General features: G+C 42.3%; 1 protein-coding gene across 6 annotated transcripts in view; it reads left to right on the forward strand.

Moving 5' to 3' along the window:
• Nucleotides 1-5,821: 5,821 nt before the first annotated feature.
• The window catches only part of PACS2 (phosphofurin acidic cluster sorting protein 2), a 96,832-nt gene continuing 82,002 nt past the window's right edge, over nucleotides 5,822-20,651 (forward strand). For all 6 annotated transcript variants that reach the window (XM_025192634.1, XM_025192638.1, XM_025192640.1 and 3 more), the window contains exons 1-2: nucleotides 5,822-5,874; nucleotides 19,144-19,231. In XM_025192634.1, the coding sequence (XP_025048419.1) occupies nucleotides 5,837-5,874; nucleotides 19,144-19,231 (126 nt within the window). In that variant the 5' untranslated portion in view covers nucleotides 5,822-5,836. The remainder of the gene's footprint in view (nucleotides 5,875-19,143; nucleotides 19,232-20,651) is intronic.

Consider the following 20,651-nt stretch of genomic DNA (forward strand, 5'->3'; position numbering starts at 1 on the left):
GGAATTGAATGGGAGTCCAACTTACCATAGCTTTAAAGAGGGACCTCTTCAGGCACTTTGAATAGTGGGTAAGACCTGTAGTAGAGTTTGCAGAAGAAGCCCTAGGTCAGTTGAATCATAGAATAGTTTTTTTTTTTTTAACTTTTCTTATTTTTTTCCACACCTTTTTTGTTGTTGTTGTTGGTTTCGCTAAGATGTCATATTTCTATCTGGTGGCGGTCAAACTGCTGATAGTTCATATTTTAGCTGGAAAAAATGTCTCTTGTTGGGATTCTGGTATGTCTGCGTACAGTTAGAAATGTTGAGTGGGCCGGTTTTAGTTTCCAGTGAACTTGGATTGGTTTCTTGGAGCTCTTTTGTTTAATATAAATTCCTCTCCTCTTTTGTCTCCCCTTTATGTCCTACCTTCTTTCATCAAGGGCTTGCTGAAGTATAATTAATTTAATCATATCTCTAAAGTAAGAGATGTACAGATGCAAATAATTTTTTTAAGTCTTATTTTTTCTAAAGTTTGCTTTTTTAAAGTGGATTCTCAGTCTTGCATAAGGAAACAAGTAGATGGAGATCCCATGGCATACTCCTTATAGTATGTAATAATAAAAATCTTTGTTATTAAAGAATTTTAAGTTTTACTTGTGTTTTTTTCATAGAAACTTTTTTGGAAATAGAAATAGCATGTGTATAGTAAAGACACTGTTGAAAGCTAGGTGTTACTGGAGGTAAAATATGTTACAGTGTGGATACTATTAAACTTTTGCCTCTGCTTTTCATGATACAGAAAAAAAGATCTGAAAGGTGATAGTAAAATAAAAGAAGAGCTTAAAGTTTGAAACATTTATGAATATTTAATCTTGCCTTTCCAGTTCTTCTGGAGCTCTCTGGGGATGTGCCTTGTCCGTTGTTGTGTCCCCTGCTGACAAGTGAAAGGTGGTAGACTTAAGGGCTTGTTGAAAAACAAGCTGTACTGCTTTGACCACAGTGGTATGGCCCCTAGCATGAACATGTATACTAGTATGGCCACTTCCATTCAGGAAAATACATAATTTTTTGTCTAGTTTTTAAAGTATGTTATACCAGTATATGCATCTCCAGCAGGTTGTACTACCACAAAAGCTGTGTGAGAGCCAGACCACACAAAACCACTTTTTTCTCAGCTGCAGTATACTAGAGATAAATGAGTGCTAACGAAAAAAAAGCTTAAGCAGAAAAATAGTTTCTGCTATTAGATTTCCATTCCTTGGTATCGCACACATCGTAATCCTTCCAGCTCCCTGGTGGTTCTAGCTTTTGGATGCAAAAGATGACGTTACTGCTCAAAGTTCCCCTCTCCTGAATAGCATTTAGATGTATTTGTTCTTAACAAACGTACAGCAAATTTCCTTTCACGAGCAACCAACGTGTCTGTGGGGGCAGAGGGTTGTTTCTTTATGACGTGTAACAAGGTCTGAAAATTGGCATGAAAGCAAAAGTCTTCTTTCAGATAAACCAGTATAATTCCAGGGTTATTCTGCTGTGGTCCATGGTGTTACAACAGGTTTACACTGGCTTAATTGGGAACAGAATTCGGTATGTTTTTTTTGTAATCAACTGCATGTTGAGGGCTCAGCAGAGGTAACTGCAGGCTGAAACACTTTCAAAGCTGTACAACGTAAGCCAAGCTAAGAAACATGGAATGATATAACGTATTTCATTAGCCTAAAGTCTTCAACGTTTGTTTCTGCTCGTGGTTGTCACATCACACTCAAAATGATCAATGAGCCCATGAAAAGCTGCTGCTCAGTTCTGGGTAGACACATCCCCAGACAGAGAAGACACTGCTGAATGCAAAATCATTGGAAACCATCATCTGTCTTCACTGAATTCTGTTCTTGCTGACTCAGATGTGGCAGTGGAAAAATGAGTTGGTAATTTGTTTAGCTTTTCTAACCATACATATGAAAATCTGCTCCTGATGATTGTCTGACAACTCACGCTCTCCTTGACTTTAGAATAAATGCTTGGTAGCATTTTTTGCCCAGTGGCAAATATTAACTGTCAGAGTCAGGGCGGGGGCTCTTCCTCATGAAGAGGGTTATGAAAACTCAAAATGATTCACCAGGTTGATAACTGCTTGCCAGTAGTACCTGATCAGTACTGTTTTAACAACTGCAAAGACTAATGCAGTCAAAATGACTCAAAGCCTAAGTATGGTATACTCAATGTATATGCATACCAAGTAAGCATAGTTGTCATCAGCAGTTCCTTGATTTGACGATGAACTCTACCATAACTCACTGATAGGTCTTGAGGTCACTTAAGAGTCCCATCATTGAGCCACGGATCAGTCTGCAGAAGCTGCAGGTCTTTCTGCAGGGGAGAGTAGGCCACAAACCGGGATTTCTCTCTTTCCTTCCTCCACTGTCTTTCTCCTCACGCCCTGACTCTGACAGTTAATATTTGGTGTAGAGGATTTTCTGGAGGTATTGTTGCTGATACCTCTCCAGGCTTTTGAGATGAAATGGGTAACCCATGTTTCACATCCATAGTAATGAGTTGCTATGTCGACTGCATTGTAAACATCCATCTTGGTTTCTTTCTGGAGATCATAATCGACAAAAATGCGTGAAAGCTATTTCCTGCAGGAGGTGTTTGCACACTGGATCTCCTCATCAGTGTTCCACCTCTGAGAGAGGTGGCTATCAATGTAAGCGAAGTGCTCAGCTACCTCCAGGGTCTCTTCCTCCATGGTAACTTGAAGGGGGGGGAAGATCACATTTGTAGTCTGAAGTAGGCTGATGGAGCACTTCAAGTTTTCTTGATGTTGAGCAGGAGGTCCAAAGTTCAGTAGGTTTCTGTGAAGAGTTCCAGTATGGTCTGGAGGTTTTCCTCAGTGTGTGCAAGGATGGTGCAGTTATTGGTGTATTGAAAGTCAAGGATGGCTGTTTTGAGTACTTTAATCTTTAAGCAAAACACAGTTGGAAAGCCCTTCATCCATTTGGTATTCAGTGTTGATTCTGGAAGGTACGTGGTCTTTAACAAGAACCAGGATGATGGTCAGAAAAGTGGAGAACAGAATTGGGGTGATGACTCATCCTCACTTGACCCCAGTTTGGAGACAGTTCCATTTCTTATCCAGTCTCCTACCAAGAATGGTCAGTCATCTGGCTGTGGAAAAGCCTTGAGACCTGGATATATTACACTAAATAAGTGTAAGGGTTAGTTTGTGGCACAAGACAGTGCCAGTCCTAGTTTTTGCCTATTCTTGCATTGTAGTGGATGCCAGTTTCCTGCATGTTGATTAACTACTTGGTATATCATTGGGTTGTGTTGAATCTTTTGGTCCAACTGTCTACTTTTATACCTTTTCTTTGTTCTCAGATGTAGGTGCACCACAGTCCCTGAAAGGGAGGCAGCTGTCATTTTGGGCTAGCCAGTTTCACAGCTACCATCAGCCCTCATTTGCAAGGTTTTTAATGCCCAGTTTGGGGACTGCTGTCGCAAACTTGGAAAATGAGGAGAGTTTGTTCTGGGGCTGCTAATGCCACCATGCTGCCAGCATTGCTTACATAATGAACGTGGCTTATCTAAACGCAATATAAACACGTTTCCTCTTTAGCCCTAAGGCTACAGTTAAATGGAGTGGATTATGTTGGGCTCAAATGGGTTTCTCTTGATCTGTCAAGACAGCCTGCTTTGGGTTGTGTCCCATGTACTTTAAGAAATGTTGTCCCTATGGATATTAGCTAGTGCAACTGAGGATACTTTCATTTCCTGTATCTATAGTCTTATCCAGCTTTCACTGGTGAAGCCCCCGTTGGAATGGATTATACCTATATGCCAGACATAAGCATAAAGGTTGCCTTTTTGGATACTTTCTCTTCTGTTCCTGTCAGTGTCTTCTGATCTTGTGTTTCTCTCCCACTTCTTCAGCTGTTGTCTATGTGTCTTTTTGTTTCCATTTTTTACTCCTTGGCAGATGCAGGCTATTTGGCATTGAGGCAGCTACCCAGTGTGTTCTGGTGCTGTGCTCATATCCTCTAGCAACTTTGCTAACAAAGAAAAATTGGGATTATGCATTGCTGCCTGCACCATTGGCATGTACCTCAGCTTTTCTTTTGCTTGACTGCATTCTGGGCTTTTCTGGGAGGGGAAGAGCCAAATGTGTGAGAGGGGTGCATTGATACAGATTTTCTTGGCCGATACTGACACCGATCATTAACCAGCCACATTGGCCAATACCAATCCAATAGCTGATATGCAGCCTGGCAACTTGGAGAGCAGCGTCCAGCTAGTAGGTCTGTGAGTGGGAAGGAGGAATAGGGGGGTCAGATTGAGGGCCCCATGGTGAGGGAGGGAGTGAGGCAGTGGCAGGTGCTGCCCAATCAGGGAGATGAATGGAAGCCTGCTGGGAGTGGGGCGGAGCCATGAGCAGCTTCTCCAGGGGGCACTGGGGGAGGGGGTAGAGAGTGCGGTGGCTCCTTGCCACTGTGCACATCCCCGGGGGAGGCATTGGGGTCATGTGCCCCACACATTTGTGTGCAGGGCAAGAGCAGGCTGCCTGCTGGGGGCCATTAATTCACTTAATGGCAGAGCCAAGGAATTTAAACTGGGGTCTCTTGAATTCTGACCCAGTGTCCTAGTTGTTAGACCATGCTGAATCCTTGTAAATATCCAACTTTTAAACACAGCTTTAATATTGCATTGTGAATCTGTTGGTCAGAGAACTCTTCAACTCTTGGCTCACAGAATGTGTGACCTGACTGAAAACACTTGCAGCCTCTTGGATAGGAGGGATATGGTTTGTCCAATGACTGAAAAGATTGTAAGCACTTCGGGGCAGGGGTTGTCTCTGTTCTATGTTGGATGGTAGCTAGTGAAGTGGGCTCTCAGTCCATGATTGGGGTTCCTGGGCACTGCCACTCTTGACATCACACACACACACACACACACACACACACACACACACACACACACACACACACACACACACACACACACACACACACAACATCTCTTGAGTATTCTTTGTAGTCTTCAGATCTTGCTTGCTGTCTCTCAGTGCCTGGTATTTTAACAATTTAGTCAGCGTCCAGGTGTTGCACATCTAGCAGAATGGGATCTTAGCAGTCATGCTTCTGAACAGGAGGTATTTATGAGGAACAGCTGGAGAGGAGCCATACAAATAAAATGGTTATATTGCCTTTTAATGGTTTCCTGTTTCTTGTCTCATGCCAACATCCTTAATCTGCATTTTAACCTGCACAGAAACTAGTGTAACACAGTTCATTTGCACATACCCTCAGAGTTGGATGTGCTCTCTTGATGCTGTCTTTTAAAAATGTGGGTCAAGCATGAATATAGATCTTCAGTGCAGGTGGGAAGGAACGGGGTGAAAACCCTGGTCATACCAAATCCACTTTCCCTTTCAGCATCCACTCTCTGGTGCTACGCAACACAAAACACTGGACAAGGTGGACCTATGGTTCAAACCTGTAAATGGCAGTTCTTGTGTTCTTGGGTAGATATCTCCTGTATCTTCGAACTGCAAGCATAGAAGGAGGGGAGGAGAGAGGGGGCTTAGGTTTAAATACTGGCCCAGGTATTATAGGAAATATGGACAGACCGCCAAAAAGATAGCAGTGCAAACTGTAATTATCTCAGCATAGGGGTGTGGTTGGTGGGTTTTTTGCTGTTTTTGTTTCACTTGCTGATTAAATGCATCATTGCGTATTTGATGACATGAGTGCAAGGCATTGTGTGTGCGTGTGTGTGTGTTTTCTTTAAAAAGGAAAGAAGAAAAAAAGACTAAGGCATGTGTGTTTTTAATATTGCTACTTTCAGGTGCAGTTTGACATACATGGGAGTAGCTGTTATGCTCTTGCTCCTGGAAATGTGGTAAGATCACAGGACAGTCTGTCTCATCGTGGTGTTTGAAGTATAAAACTAACAATGTGCCTTCCATTCTGGCATGTGTCCACTGAAATTTGCATTACTACCAGCTGTTCTAACCCATTGTATTGTTGTTGCCAGGTGTTCTGGTTATTCCTTATCCATTCCCTTGCCTTTTTGTTCAGTAGCATTAGTATACACACCCATTTCAGGATGTGACCTGCATCATTCCTGAGCAGGAATAACGTCAGGCGTTGGACTGACAGTAATATCTATTCTGGTCTCCTCAGTAATGCTGCCATTCTAGTTGCAGCTGATTGACTAAAAGGCCATCAAAAAAACCCTGTTGATGGATCACCTTAACTAACCTGTATCTTCAGTATTGAAGCTACTAGGGAATAGAATGTAAAAAGCCAATGAAGTCTAAGTGGAGAATAATACTGAAGCACAGGCTGGCTGTTTTTCTTCTATTAAATAAGCCACTCAAATATTTTATTGAAATAATCCAATCTGTCTAGAAAAACAAGCCCAGACCTTCGTGTTGTTTTGCAGTTTATTGTCACTTTTGGAAATATTGCCAGTAATATTGCTCAGGGAGTGTGAAACTTAAATGAAGACCTGTTTGCCAGCTCACGATTTCACAGCTGCTGAAGAGGATTTTTTTTATTAAACAAATGCAAATGTTTCCACAGCGCTAATAGTAGTCATGCTCTTTGCCCATTTTAATATTTGTCCTTTCATTACTCTTGGGTATCCTTGGTGAAGGCTGTGATCTCTCCTTGGAGGTTGTACAAAACTACAGGACAATTTAGTGAAGAATGCCAAGTAAAAGTTGAGTGGTCAGACCTTCCAAATTTTCCCTTCTAATGAAAAGTGAAAATAAACCTAAAACCAAATTCCTGCTACATATAGCAATAGTTTCTCTGACATGATAACATCTGGAAGTTTAATTCTTGTCTTGTTTTATTATGACAAAATGGCCTGCTTAAAGTGTAGTACAAGATAGAAATATTTGGATGGAAAGAAAGTAAAACATTACATTTAAAAGTTACTGGAAAGCACTTGGCCATCTCTCAGCTAATCACCATTTTTTGGTAGGAATATAGGTTAAATAGAGATGGGATCAGAACTACTTAAACTTGGTCAATGTTTAAGGAGCATTTGGACATGATGTATAAAAAAAGCTGTTGAAGACTTAACTATATGAATTCCTTCCAACCCAACCCATCTCTGTGACCCCCATAGACACCATATGTGAGACATGCCATGTTTGTCCTATGTATTTAGTTTCTTTGCCAAATCTGGAATAACCACCAGTTCAATTTTTAAATATTTGTAGAGAATTTTCTCTCTTTGTTTCCATAACAACCACCTTACACTTGCCAGACCCCTTGATCCTATACTTTGGGGTCTTTCCTAGCTTGTCTGCACCTTTCTGCCAGCCCTGGACTGTCTTGAAGTAAGGGAGTAAGAATCAAAAACACGCTATAGCTCCAGCCAGAGCTGTTCAAAGGACTATTTCCTTCCCTGAACCAGAGCACAATGCCTCTGCATCTGCAGTGTTGAAGCTTTTTTTGTTCTCTTTATAACACTGCAAAATCAGTATCTAGTCTGCCTTTAAGGTTTTTCTTCCTCATGTAATGCATTGACTGCTCTTTTTTTTTTTTTTTCCCCTTTAGATTTAATGGCTACAGTGGGCCTTAACTTGGGATTTCCAATGGCTTTAATGTAACCTTAGCAGCAGGAACCCTGTTGGTGTTTGTATTCAGAAATATATTTCAACACTGAGGAAGCCTGCCTTGACAGCTAACTATTGGTTATCTTGTGAATATTGGCATTAAATAAAATGCTTTTGGTGCGGGAGTTGGGAGGTAGAAAAAAGGCTTCCTGTTATAATTATTTTAATATGTTTGACTTGGCAGCATCACTTGAGCTATGGCCGGGTAGAGATTTGGCTGTCAGAATTCTGATCACCTCTTCAGAGAAGACTTGCATAATAAACTCAATGCACAGGGGGAGGGGGGCGTTGAGTGGTGCATTGCTGCAAAAAAGATGGTTCTTTTAATCCTCATTTCTCATGTGATGCTGTGAGGATTGGATTTGATGATCATTAGTGATCAAAGCTTGCACATCAGTGAGTATATTAGGCCTTAGTAGCTGCGATTACTTTTCAGTGTGCTGATGAAAACATTGGCTCTGTAAGTGTTATGACTGTTTTGCTGTCTCTGGTACAGGGCAGTGTAGCCAAGTGGTACTGGAGGAGAGGAGGTGGGTTGTAATTACTCAAGCTGGAATATGCTGAGGGCAATGGGGGTTTAGTCAGTGACATCTGTACATAGCTGCTGTAGTCGGCCTACATCATGAATCTTGTTATTTATAGACTCTGTTTTCAAACCTACTTTGTAAGCTTTTGTTTGTACTTTGGGTGCCAAACTGGATTCTCACCTATAGGAGGAGGATTTGCAGCCTGTAAGAGCCCCCCTGTCTTCACACTAAGACTTGGTTGCCTCGCACAGAGGTAACTGATTTGAACTTGGTATGCAATTAAGTTAATGGCAAAATCGAACTAGCATTCACTTCACTCAGTGTGAGGCTTGTTGGGGTTTAACAAAGCACAGAACATCTGTTGAATGAGTTTTTTTTTTTTGTTTTTTTTTAATTTTTTTTTATTGGCTCTTCTCAGAATACATCTCTGTTCTGAAGATTGTATGTGATCGTTATGTTTAACAGCAAGATCCTGAAGGGGGCCCTGAAACACTACTGGATTCCTGAGTTTAGTAATGCCTGGAAGAACCACCTACCAAGTTGTCTGTGCCACTTTCAGCAGTGCCAGGCTGCAGAAGGGGCTACAGTATTTAAGCAAGTCGATGGCAGTTCTCTTACTCCCCCCACACTTACATGAACACAGTCACTGAACTGTCCTGGGAGCTGGGTATTTGCTGCACCTGAACAACTGATGGGGTGGGGTATGGTAGAAAAGTGGTGACTTGACTAAGGGGCTAGAGTAATCCTGGTTCTGACAGATTAGCATACAGGAATCTGATGTTTTGAGCCTGCTGCCTGTAATATTGAACTGACACTGGAGGAGAGAGGTCCTGCTGGCTGCCCAGCAGAGGAGCTGGTTTTGCTGCAGGCAGGTTAGCTTTTGAAGCCTTCCATGGCAATCTGAGTGAGACTTTCCCTCAAGCTTACACATTTCTCTGAGCTGGTTCTACAACCCAAGGACTTGTTAAGATGGCTTTATGAATCCAGGAGGCCACTGTTGTCCAATTTGTATACCCCTGGCAAAATCTGTGACCAGCTTTTGTCCTGGCTGGCTTTACATTGCTTTGTAGACCCCAACACCAGCTGTTCATGGATGTTGCTCCACATCCCCCTCAGTGTAAAACAGGCTGAAACCTGTATGGCCTGACCATCCTCTGGGGCAGACTTCAGTCTCACATCCTGTATTGTTTATTGACTTGTAACACAAGCCAAGTTGCTATCTGGCCTTTTAGAGCCACAGCAGTGGGATTCAGTTGCATCTTGTAGTCAAGCAGATTTGGCAGAGTGATGCGTGTATGATGCTGTCAATGAAGAAACACTGGAAAAAGGACAAAACAGCCCAACCAACACTGAATTTGGCTGGGTTCAAGCAAGCTTGCTGGTTCATGGCCTAACGTGCACTTGGATGCGAGAGGCGATGGCAAAGGAGTTGCTAGGGGAGCAGCGAGTGCTGTTTTAAGCACCAAATTCTTGACACAGCTGTCAAGGCGGGTTTGCTGTTTGGCATTCTTCTGAGGGATTAGGGGGGAAGGAACAGCCCAGACGAGCACAGAGTCTCATTTGCAGAGCAGCAGGATCACGTGTCTAGGCTCTGATGTCTCTAGTTGCTGTGGGAATGTTTGACTGTCACAAACCTGCTGTTGTGGCTGCACTGAATAGGCTGCTGAGGAGCTTGAGGAGGGGTGCGGTGGGGATGGGGTGGGATGTTGTGCTCAGGAGAGAGATCCTCTGGCAGGGGATTACTGCAAAAATCCAAACCAGGTGGTTTATTTTTGGAGGCGTCTCCTTCTCCCCCCCACTTTTTTTTTTTACCCTGTCCCAAAAGTACATGTATCCATAAAAGAAAGCTACCTACCTACCTACCTCTGCAGTAAATGCCACGGGGAACTGGGAGGGAAGCAGACCACACTCTCTCTTTCTGTGGCAATCTGTGCTGTTGTTGAGTGAAAATCTTGGTTCAGGCTAAACCAAAGGATTGCAAGTGTTGCATCACTTGCAGCTTGCTGTTGACAGATCAGCCAGCTGTTGGAGCCTAATGGTCCCTGTGGACCAGGCAGGCTTTGTTTTCTGCTTCCATTAACCAGCTAACTTCCAGAGGTGCTCTAATCTAACAGCTTTTGGCAGCTTATTGTCAGTTGCTAGCAGCAGGAGGCTTTTTGGAATATCTTTTTGTGGAATGCTAGAAATGGCATATCCCTGTCACTGGTTTGTTGTGGTAATGCCCTTGTCCAGGGTGGAAGGAGGTGAAAGACTGGTGATGAGGAGGCAGGCTGCATGAAGAAGGCCTGGCAGGGGAATAAGGGGGCTTGAGGAAAGTGAGGGGAGTTGGGATATTCTTGCTCCAGCCACAGGTCCTATTTAAGAGGTTTTTGCCCCACTTTTGTATCACTTACTTGCCCCTGTCCTTGTCCCCTTCTGTTTTCTGTCCCAAGTAGGTGGCTTGTAGTTGGGGTGCTGTCAAGAAAAAACATTCTCTCTCTTTAGAAGACACTGTGGTAAGCAGCTGGCTGGCTCCCATACATCCCATCTTGGCCCTGCCATTGAATTGTCCCATTTTGGCCCTGCCTTCCTTCCATTTTTCTGCTAGCCAAGTGTGACCTTGCCTTCAGCAGCCAGAGTCCTAGGCCCACCCTCCTCCAGTGCATAATGTTGGTGATGGTTAACATCTCCAATTAAAGTTTCCCTTGCTGTAAGGTTTTAAATGTTATGAAGAAGGCAGTACTGCCTAGTAAAATTTAAGTAGGACTCAAGATGCAGGTTCTTTCCTTTTCTGGCTCTGCCACTGGTTCTTCCTCAGTGGCATTAGACAGAACTCTTCTCTTCTGTGCCTTTGTTTCCCCTTATGCAGCATTAGGGGTGGGGGGTGCTCATAATGCTTTCAAATCAGCAGTTGAAAAGTGTTGTATAAAAGCTGAGGTAATGGTAATACTTTAAAATCTAGAGGCCGGAGGGCATTGCCCCTGTTCTCTCTAGTAGAATGAACACTTTGCCCATTGGGTTCTGGAACCCAGTAGCTTGTGCATCTTTTTGCTGGTACTTTTCACACCACTGCTTAAGCTGGATGTAGACAGTCCTCTGTGTAACTTGGAATGTGCAGCCCGAAGAACTTAAGCCTCAGTGGAATCTGCAGTCCGATGAGCTTGGGTTGTTTTGCAGACTTCAGTGCTATTAAATTAGTTTTGGTGGTGGACTTCTTAAAAGCTCATATCTTGGAGACCCTTTTTGGTTTGGCCATGCTTTGGTGTCCATATGCACAGGAGCTTTAGTTTTGAGATTCAGAAGAGAGGTCTTATGGGTAAAGTGAAGAGGCTGAGCAGAACTCTGTGGGTTGCACAGAGAAACGCAGCAGATTTGGTGTTAGGCAAGTTCTTCTAAACCATATCAGGCAAGATCTTCTAAATTTGTATTCACCGCAGTTTGTCTGTAAAATGGGTCTAATCCCCTGTCTGGAAACCTAAGCCATTCTGTTTCGAAGAAACTGTTTTTCTTTGAACTTGTGGCATACTTAAAACTCAGTGCAATCTATAAATCTTTTGAAGGGGCCTGTAAACTTGTATGAGAAAATCCATGTGATTAGATGTTTGTATTGTACAACAAGTGCAAAGAAGTGGGCAGAACTAAGGCTTCGTTTTCAATGGCGACTGTTTCCAGACCCTTCTAGGCTAAATCCCAATGTATTAATAAGGCTATTACTGTGCGTGGCCTTTCCTTGTGGAACACTGGAGAGACATGCCCATGGAATGTGTAAGCTGTAAATTCTGTCCATTTTGGAGCTCTTTGGTTTAAGGTCTTCTGAATATTAGTTTACTTGATTTAAAGCTGCTGGGCAGTGGTAGCAGAATTCCAAGCATGCTAGAATATTGACCTGGATCTTTCTACTCTGGGTGTGAGATTTGATCCTCTCAGCTCACGAGTTTTAACACCGAATCACTTTTCAAGTCTGACACTTCAGTTCATACACGTATACCTACTACAGACTCCAAAGGCACATACAGTCCTATTTTAGATAAAACAATGTGGAGGCAAATTAACCTTATCCTGAATTTCAAATGATCTTCCCACTAAAAAAAGTACTTTATCTTGACTCTCTTGCATTTATTCTGCTCTGCCCGAAGTTTAGAGAGATCTTTTGCAACGGACTCAAAAAGCCAAGCAGTAGTAGGGTAGGCTAGTACTTTTTATAGACTGACATGTTCAGAAAGGCAGTTTTTGATAGCCAAATGGGCAAGGGATGCTCCAGGCCGAGATGCCCTGGTTTAAAAAGGTGGTGGGAGGTTCTCTTAGCTGAAACATCTTCTTTGGACTTAACCACCATAAAACCTCAGGATCCTAGTCCTTGCTGTAAGATCAGAAACACTTTCTGTTATCACCATCTATTTTTGAATTCAAGGACCACAAGAAATATACTACCTTGCTTGAAAGGATGGCAAGTTATGCTTGAATAGGCTCGCAGTAGGTTGAGAATTGAAACTTGGAGTTTGTCATGGATAAAGTCCTCATTGAGGAAGTATGTATGATCTTGTTTTGCCTACTCTGGAACTATGAGCCTTTGAATGACCAAAGCTGCATTTTTTTTTAATGTTTTTTGTCTGCCATTCTCAGAGCACTTTCCAAAGGAAATTTTAGTAGTCCCATTGTATATCTGTACTCAGATTATAAATCTAGTAAATTGCCTAAATCATGGGTCCAGCACATCAGAAAAATCAGTTGTTTTCTATCTGTTGTATCAAGTCCTCCTAACCTGTAATGGCCCCCACAAGCCTATTTGAAAATGGCACTGATAGCTGACAATCCCAGCACAAAAGGTTTTGAAATGCAAAGAATTCACATGAGCAGTGAATGGAGAAGTTAGGAATCACTTGGAACTACCTGGGTCAGAATGAGACTTTGATATGATCAGTATGATTATTCATCTCCACTTCTTTCCTTTCTCAATATTTTCAATTACTTAAAGCTTGGTGGGGTATCAGTTCAGTGCAAATCCATAGAGTGGATTAGTGAGTTAAATACTGCAGCACGTGCATGTGTCAGTCATTGTGGATGCATGTTAAAAAAGCACAGGAGAACAGAGTTTGACTGTTTTTAAACCTTGGTAACTTGGTCAGGTTCTGTAGTGGAATGCTGTTCATTGTTTCATTGACACATCCCTTGTACAAATATTACTCTCAACTCTTGGCCACTTGGAAAAACAATGTTTTGTAATGGGAGAAAATGAACTTTCCGTCGTCATTTAATGGCTCAATATTTTGCTCAAACAAAATCTTATCTGAGAGAGAGATGCAAGTTTTGAGGGGTGGGGGGGAAGTTGACTGGAAGGAAAATGTTTGCAAAGTTCAGTGTAAATTACCTTACAATCGATGAATAGCTCCTCCTTTTTTAGGATACAGCTGCTAGCTAATGATCAAAATGGGTATCTGGCTGGGGGTTTGTTTTTTTTCTAAGCTACTAGTATGTAATTATCAGGCAGAGACTATTGAAGACACCCGTGTTATTTTATATTGGTTTTGTACACCAGGATCCAGGGTAGATGGGAGTGTCGTTATCCCAAGATAGGTGCATGCTGTAGGTGGCTATTACAACACATTAACTTGGGGTGGTAGGGAGGCAAGTAATAAGCTGTCTTGCTTTGAGCAAACTGTAGCTTATCACGGAGTAATAGGCAGATGACACACTGATGCAAGAGGCAAGGATTTTTTTGGGGTGAGATCTAGAAGCCCTGATGAAGAATGCCTTGCACCCTTATCCCAGCCGTGCAGTCAATCCAGTTAGATATCACCCAAGAATTCTTGCCTCACATAATTCCTGGACAATAATGAATACAACATCACTCCAATACTACCACTTACACTAAAATTGGAGTTTTGCCCCCATTTCTTTCTGGGGGATAATTCTACACCAGATTGTATGAAGTTGGCATAGTGTGTAGGGGTTTACGTAGTTTCTTGGTGGCTACTTAAACTGGCGTTGGCATCACATGTTGTTTGTCCGAGGCCTTAGTGGCAAAAGCAGAGCTGCAGCTGTGAAACTGTTTAAAATACTAACTGCTTGCTTTGCCTGCAGAGTGTCTCAGCATGATCGCTTCCCTATGCTGCAATTTATTGCTTCCAGCACACACTTCTAGGCTTTCAGGGCTCACGCTAAATCTGAGATCTGGATGCCAGGACAGGGGATCCTGTTTCTCTCACTCAGGAAGAGTCTGATTCAGTCCCAGTCTCAAGCTTGGTTCACCTGATCTAGCTGCTTGTTCTTCCATCCATGCTCTTGACTTTCATGGGGTTTAATTAAAACACAGGTCTTTAATTTTTAATTTTTTCCTTCCTGTCAGTTTGAAGCTCTTTACTGTGTGAGTGGTGTCTCAGTGCAATTACTGTGCCTCCCATGGAGCAACAGACACTTAATTCAATGAGTTGGTCTCCTTCTTTTGAGAGCTCTGTTTATCTGCTCTTTATACCCTAATGAGCAAATGCAAAAATTAGCATAGCGGTAAACAATTTGTGGCCTTATTTGGTGGCATTAATGGTTGGTTTATTTAGGTCTTGGTTGCTGAAATCTTCCTAGCAGGTGACTGATGGTTTGCTGTTAGGGCATGCATTGTGAGGGTCTTTTAGTGTAGGGTGCCTTCTTCACTTATGTTGGGAGGGACTGAAGGGAATAGGTAAAGTCCAGGTTTTCTGTTAATAAGTGTCAGAACTCTTGATGCATCTTTACAGTAAAATGATTTGGCTCTTTATTTTCAATGGACATGGGTTGTTCTATAGTAGTTTAATTGGTACAGAATCCAGGAAGGAGCCTCCTATTCTTCCTGTTTGTAGAAATCTAGTACATAATTGTAAGAGAAGCCCTAGCTTCTGCCTTAAAATTAAGAGAGTCCTTTGGTACCTGTCTGTGCTCCTTATGGGTAGTACCTGTTAGTGTTAATTACTTTGAGAGAAGCAAACATGACGAGTTCGCTACTACTAAAAGTTTACTCCCCATCCTAACTGTGAAGCTAAACTGGATGAGTCAGAGTAATCAAAAGTCCACCTTTTAAGTGATTCCTGATTCCTTTTGCCTCTAGACCAATAGGGCTACAACCTGGTCGCCTGCCTCTAAGTGCAGCACTGGGTGTGTGGCTGGGACATCAATACAGAAGTGAGGGGCCAGCAGCTGTGGTAGTTCAGCATTGCTCACCCTCTGTTGTATGAAGTTTGCAGCCATTGCTAGCATCTTAACTATTGCATTTCCTGGTGTCTGTGCATGTTAAATATGTTGCTTCGACCAACCTGTGCTCTGAATAAATTATGTATTTGCATACACAAATCCAGATGGATGCTAAAACAAATATGATAAGAATATTCTGCTGTTCAAATGCAGCTTTGTGATGCAGCTTATTTGGGCTGCTCATGTGCATCACTTCTCAGCTCCTTCAGCATTGAGTCCATTTGCTTCTTTCCTTTTTGGGTATTTTTTGTGTTATGTGATTCTCCCCAAGTCTATTGAATACACATTTCCAAGCTGAATCCTGTTTCTGTCCTCCTGAATCTTTCTCTCTCTGGGTCCCTTTCCTTCTGTTCTGGCTTTTCTTAACTATCACTCCCAAATATTAACATGCTCATTGCTTCCACATCTCTTTCATTTAATAAAGACGCTCAATAGGCCTTGACCCTTCAAGCCCTGGGCAGGAACACACAGGAGTGGGGCAAATAATGCTTCATTTGTGAATGCCATGTTCATGCTGTAATGTGTATGCATTGAACACATGTGCCCCTTTCCTTTTTAACCAGTGAATATCTGCTGTTAACATGCTGCACCACTCTGAGCTACTGTGGATCAATGTAAGCCCAGAATAAATTCTGTAAATGAGTATTTCTGTAAACTGTAGTTTCTTCCTCTCTTGTTCTGAGGTTTGCTATAATTTGCAAGGTAACAGACTACAAAGCTAGATGAAGTTAGACCTGAAACAATAAAAATGTTGATTATGCAAAAGATTCACTGGGTTTTTAAACTGTCCTTCTGGGGCAGAGGATATCAACATTTCATTGTTGTTTGTGTGAAGTGCCTTTTAGTACCAGTTGTCCAGCTATGATGGATAAAGAAAGCAGATGTACCCTATGTCTTTTTAACTGCTTTTGTTTCCCTGATCACTGTAAAAGAGGCTTTCTCAAGCAGCAGTGCTGCCTGGGTTTGATCAAAGCTTATAAATGATGAATTGAAGGAATGTCCAGTGTAGAACAGAACGCCCCTTCTTGTATTCTTCTGTGTGTGGAAAAAGCACAATCGTTGCTTTACATACCTTTTCCCCTTCTTGAGCTTTGTGGGGACAGACAGAAAAGGCCTTTTGTTTTTGTCTGTCAGCAAAGACAATGCCGGTCGTGTTATACCTCTGCCCTCATCACCTGACCAGCTAAAGCTCTGTAGATTTTGGCAAGCTGGGATGCAATTGTCCTCCAGCAACAGCACTGCAACGAAAACAAATGGTATCACAACTGCCTTCTTCCAGAGTTGTGCTGTGGGGTAGCAGAATGTGTGCTTGATGTTCCCCGTTCCTTTTGGCCCACATGGAGGGGAAAAAGAGGTCTCTCTTCCTTCCCTCAGGCTGAGACGGGGATGGATTTATTTCTCGATTTTCATCTTGTTGCATGAGAGCACTTGTTGCATTTGCCTGAATCCATGATGACTCTGAACATAAGAGGAAATTTGTTATAATTTTCCATGTCTAGAATCTAATTTTTTTTTGGGGGGAGGGGGTCTAATATCTGTTCACACCCACACACCACTGCTGCAGCGGGGGGGCAGGTGGTGGTTCGGCAGGCAGCAGGGATCAAGTGGGCTGACCCCTGCTTCTTGCTGTCCTCCCCCCAGGTGCTTGCACACAGTGGCATCTACCTCCTCTGCTGTCTGCCTCCTGCTTATACTACTCTTGGCTGGTGTGAGAGTCAGTCACGTTCAGATCTTTCATTGTGTGGAGCAAAACCAGGTTTGTTCTTGGTGAATTTTGGAGACGGGGAAATTTGGTCCTTCCTGAACAGTTTGTGTGACTGGTTACCGTGACCACTCAGGATTTGTAGCACAAGTAAAGGCATCAGTCAGAGTCAAGATCCTGCTAAGTTATGTATTGATCAGCAAAAAGTTAAGTCCACACCATTAATGTTTCTGGGGTACCTTGAATGACAGTCTGAAGTGGTTGGAGCTGGCTGGGGTGCGTGGAGCAGCCAGTAGATACAGAGACGTAAGCTAAGGGGTGCAGCTTGGGGCCTAGAGACTGGTTCAGATGCCATAGTGCCATATTTTGGAAGAACCATTTTTTTGGAAAGAGCTGGTTCACTTTAAAGATAAGCTATGGAGTCTTGAAAAAAGAAATTCCAACAATTGTAGAACATGGTCTAAGTTCATCCTGAATATGAAAAGTTTTTATTCTGTCTTAGTTCTCCTTGAAACTGGCCTTCTAGGTATAGACTCTGGGTCTCAACACCTCATGTGAGCCAAGTGTCACTGTGAAATAGTGACACCCCCACTTATAATGTGAACTGCACCTTCTTTGAAGCTTCCCCCCCAAGCCCTCCCTTCTCCCTTGATCTCTGTGCTGGAAGGCAGCTTTAAAGAAAACAATGTAGGAGATGCTGAAGTTAGAGTCCATACGGAAAAACTAGAACTCTTGGTTCCAAAATGATACCTCTTATTAGACCAACTGGGAAATTTCAAGAAAATTGGCCTTTTCTGCACGCTTTGGGATCGAAGTCCCTTCGTCAGGCTCTGGGAAAAGTATAGATGATACAAGATGGTAAAAAGTCCCCATAGGTAGGAAATGAACTTCATTTTTGCACAGAGGGAGCTGAAGATGGACGGCTGTCCCTCTGGGTCCATGAGAGTGTCTTTGTGAGCTGTGTTGAGCATCTCTTAGAAGACAGTTCGCAAAGACACTCTCATGGACCCAGAGGGACAGCCGTCCATCTTCAGCTCCCTCTGTGCAAAAATGAAGTTCATTTCCTACCTATGGGGACTTTTTACCATCTTGTATCATCTACACTTTTCCCAGAGCCCGACGAAGGGACTTTGATCCCGAAAACTTGCATAAAAGACAGTTTTCTTGCCATTTTCCAGTTGGTCTTTGAATTTTAAACTTCATTGCAGAACAACAAGAAAGATTTTTTTTTTTTTTTTTACCTCCCTGCCTGCCATCTGACACCCCCAGGGAAGGATTCTACCTGATCTACACATCAAAGAGATACTCAGCACAGCTCACAAAGACACCTCATGAACCCAGAGAGACCTTCAGCTCCCTCTGTGCAAAAATGAAGTGTATTTCCTACCTATGGGGACTTTTTACCATCTTGTATCATCTATACTTTTCCCAGAGCCTGACTAAGGGACTTTGATCCTGAAAGCTTGCAGAAAAGGACAATTTTCTTGTGATTTCCCAGTTGGTCTAATAAAAAGTATCATTTTGGAACCAAGAGTTCTAGTTTTTCGTATGTCTTCTTGTCTCAGACCAACACAGCTGCCAAGTACACCCCTAAGTTAAAGAGTGTGATCTACTTGCATATGCTTGCACTCAATTGGCAGGGGCCAGAAGGCAGAACTTAAATCCCTCCCAGGATTTTCTCTGGGGGGAAGGGAAGGTCTTGCATGATGTGTTTAAAATTGGGGAGAAAAGTTGGTCTTTTATGAGCCAAGTGTCTCAAACTTAAGAAATCTGGTGAATGTGAAAAACGTTGCAGGTCACGTAAAGGTAACATTCGTAGCCTCAACTTCCCCATCTCACTACTGGAATTGCATTCCATCAGAACATGTGCAATGCTGGAGGCTTTTAGTGGTTTGGCCTAAAGTATTTGTTGTATTCATTCCTGCCTTGTAACATGGCTCATGTTCTTAGTGTTCTCTTTTTTTCTTTTTTTTTTTCTGTGAGAGACGCACAAAATTAAGAGATTCCTCCCCCAACTATTGAAACACCTGGAGGGTGTTAAGCCTTTTATAGCCATTCCTTTTTGGAGCCATAACTCATAGCTGCTGCTTTTCTGTTTTCATTTGCAGGTTGTGCAGCCTGACTTTAAAGAAACTGGTAGTCTTAAAGGAATTGGATAAAGAGCTCATACCTGTGGTCATTGCAGTTAAAATGCAGGTAACTTTGTATTTAATTAGTTCTGAGAGCAAAATGGAACCCTGCTAAAAATGTCAAGTGCTAAATTGTCAGGAAATAACCATGTTAGGATGAACTTCATCCCCTTGGCCACGTGTTGCTATTGCAGCATTTTTGCAATTACAGTATGTGGTGTCAGAAACTCATGGCTACCTACACATGTTAAAGTCTTGGCATTTTTTCCCCCCAGCTTTCTGTAATGTTATTGTCTCAGCAATTATGCATGTCTTTGTGGAGTGGGATGTGTTGAGTTAGTCCTTTTGTTGAAGACAAAGGTAGTTTTATTTTGCAAAACTGAGTTTTTGGTTATAAATTCTCTTTTTCCCCCAAATTCACTGAAACCAAGCCTGTTGTTCTGTGACAAGTAGCCTCTTGTGTCAGGGTGGAATTTATTCCCTAAGAGCCTAATTCTTCTTGGTTTCAGGTAGATGGGAATCTAAAATGTTCTATTTGCTTCTGAAAGACTTCCTTTCTGCTTTTCATCTTATTGTTCCTTTGGATGGTAGGAAAGTATGGCTGGAGCGGACATCACAAGATCATCTAGTACAGCCCCCTGCTCAAAGCAGAATTATACCTGGACCAAGATCTGCTTAAATTAATCGTACTAGTAAAATAGTCATCTAGCAAAATATTTTTCACAAGCTTCAAAGGAGTTCATATAGCTACTGTTACAAAAAATACAAAAGCATGTTCCTTGCTCGATTTAAATAGCATATGTACATTTTTTCAACTGTATGGACTTGTATGTACATGTACCTTTTTAGTGTGTAAATATACCCATCAGTTCTGAACCTAAAATGATAAGAATGCATCACTTTTGCCTGTAGGCAGGAGACGGACTAAAAAGCAGTGTGGTCTGTTCTTGAATTACTTGTCAGCTCCGCTTACAGACATTTGTGTCACTGAACAATACCTAGACATTGCTTAAAAACAGAGGAAATTCCCAGGGATAGAACTTTGTTAGCCGAGAGCTGAAATGGGAGAAAGCAGCTGGTTCAGCCAAAAACCCTGTGGTGAACTTAGCAGTCAGGATATAAGACAAAGATTTTAGCTTAGAAATTGAAATGTCTGCAACGACTTTTACAAAAAGACCTGGAAAATTCATGTACACAAATAAGTATTCAACAAATAGTCATTTTGAGAATAGCTCGAAACTGCTATATCTGTCTATGTTGAGACCAACAAGTTATTTCCAGTGGACCAAAGAGAGATGTTTTTTTTTTTAATTAGAATTTTGCCCCCTCCTCTTATGCAGTCACACAGCTGGTCTTGTTAACACGGATTTTGGGGTACCAGCACTTAGCGCTGCTCTTAGTTTCTTGTGCCCTTCCAGAATGGGAAAGTCTAGTTGGTGGAACCCTGGGAAATTGGTTCCCTCACAATAAGTTGGCTTTGTAGGGAA

Source organism: Alligator sinensis, unplaced genomic scaffold (genome assembly GCF_000455745.1).
Source record: "Alligator sinensis unplaced genomic scaffold, ASM45574v1 scaffold647_1, whole genome shotgun sequence".
Lineage (NCBI taxonomy): Eukaryota > Metazoa > Chordata > Crocodylia > Alligatoridae > Alligator > Alligator sinensis.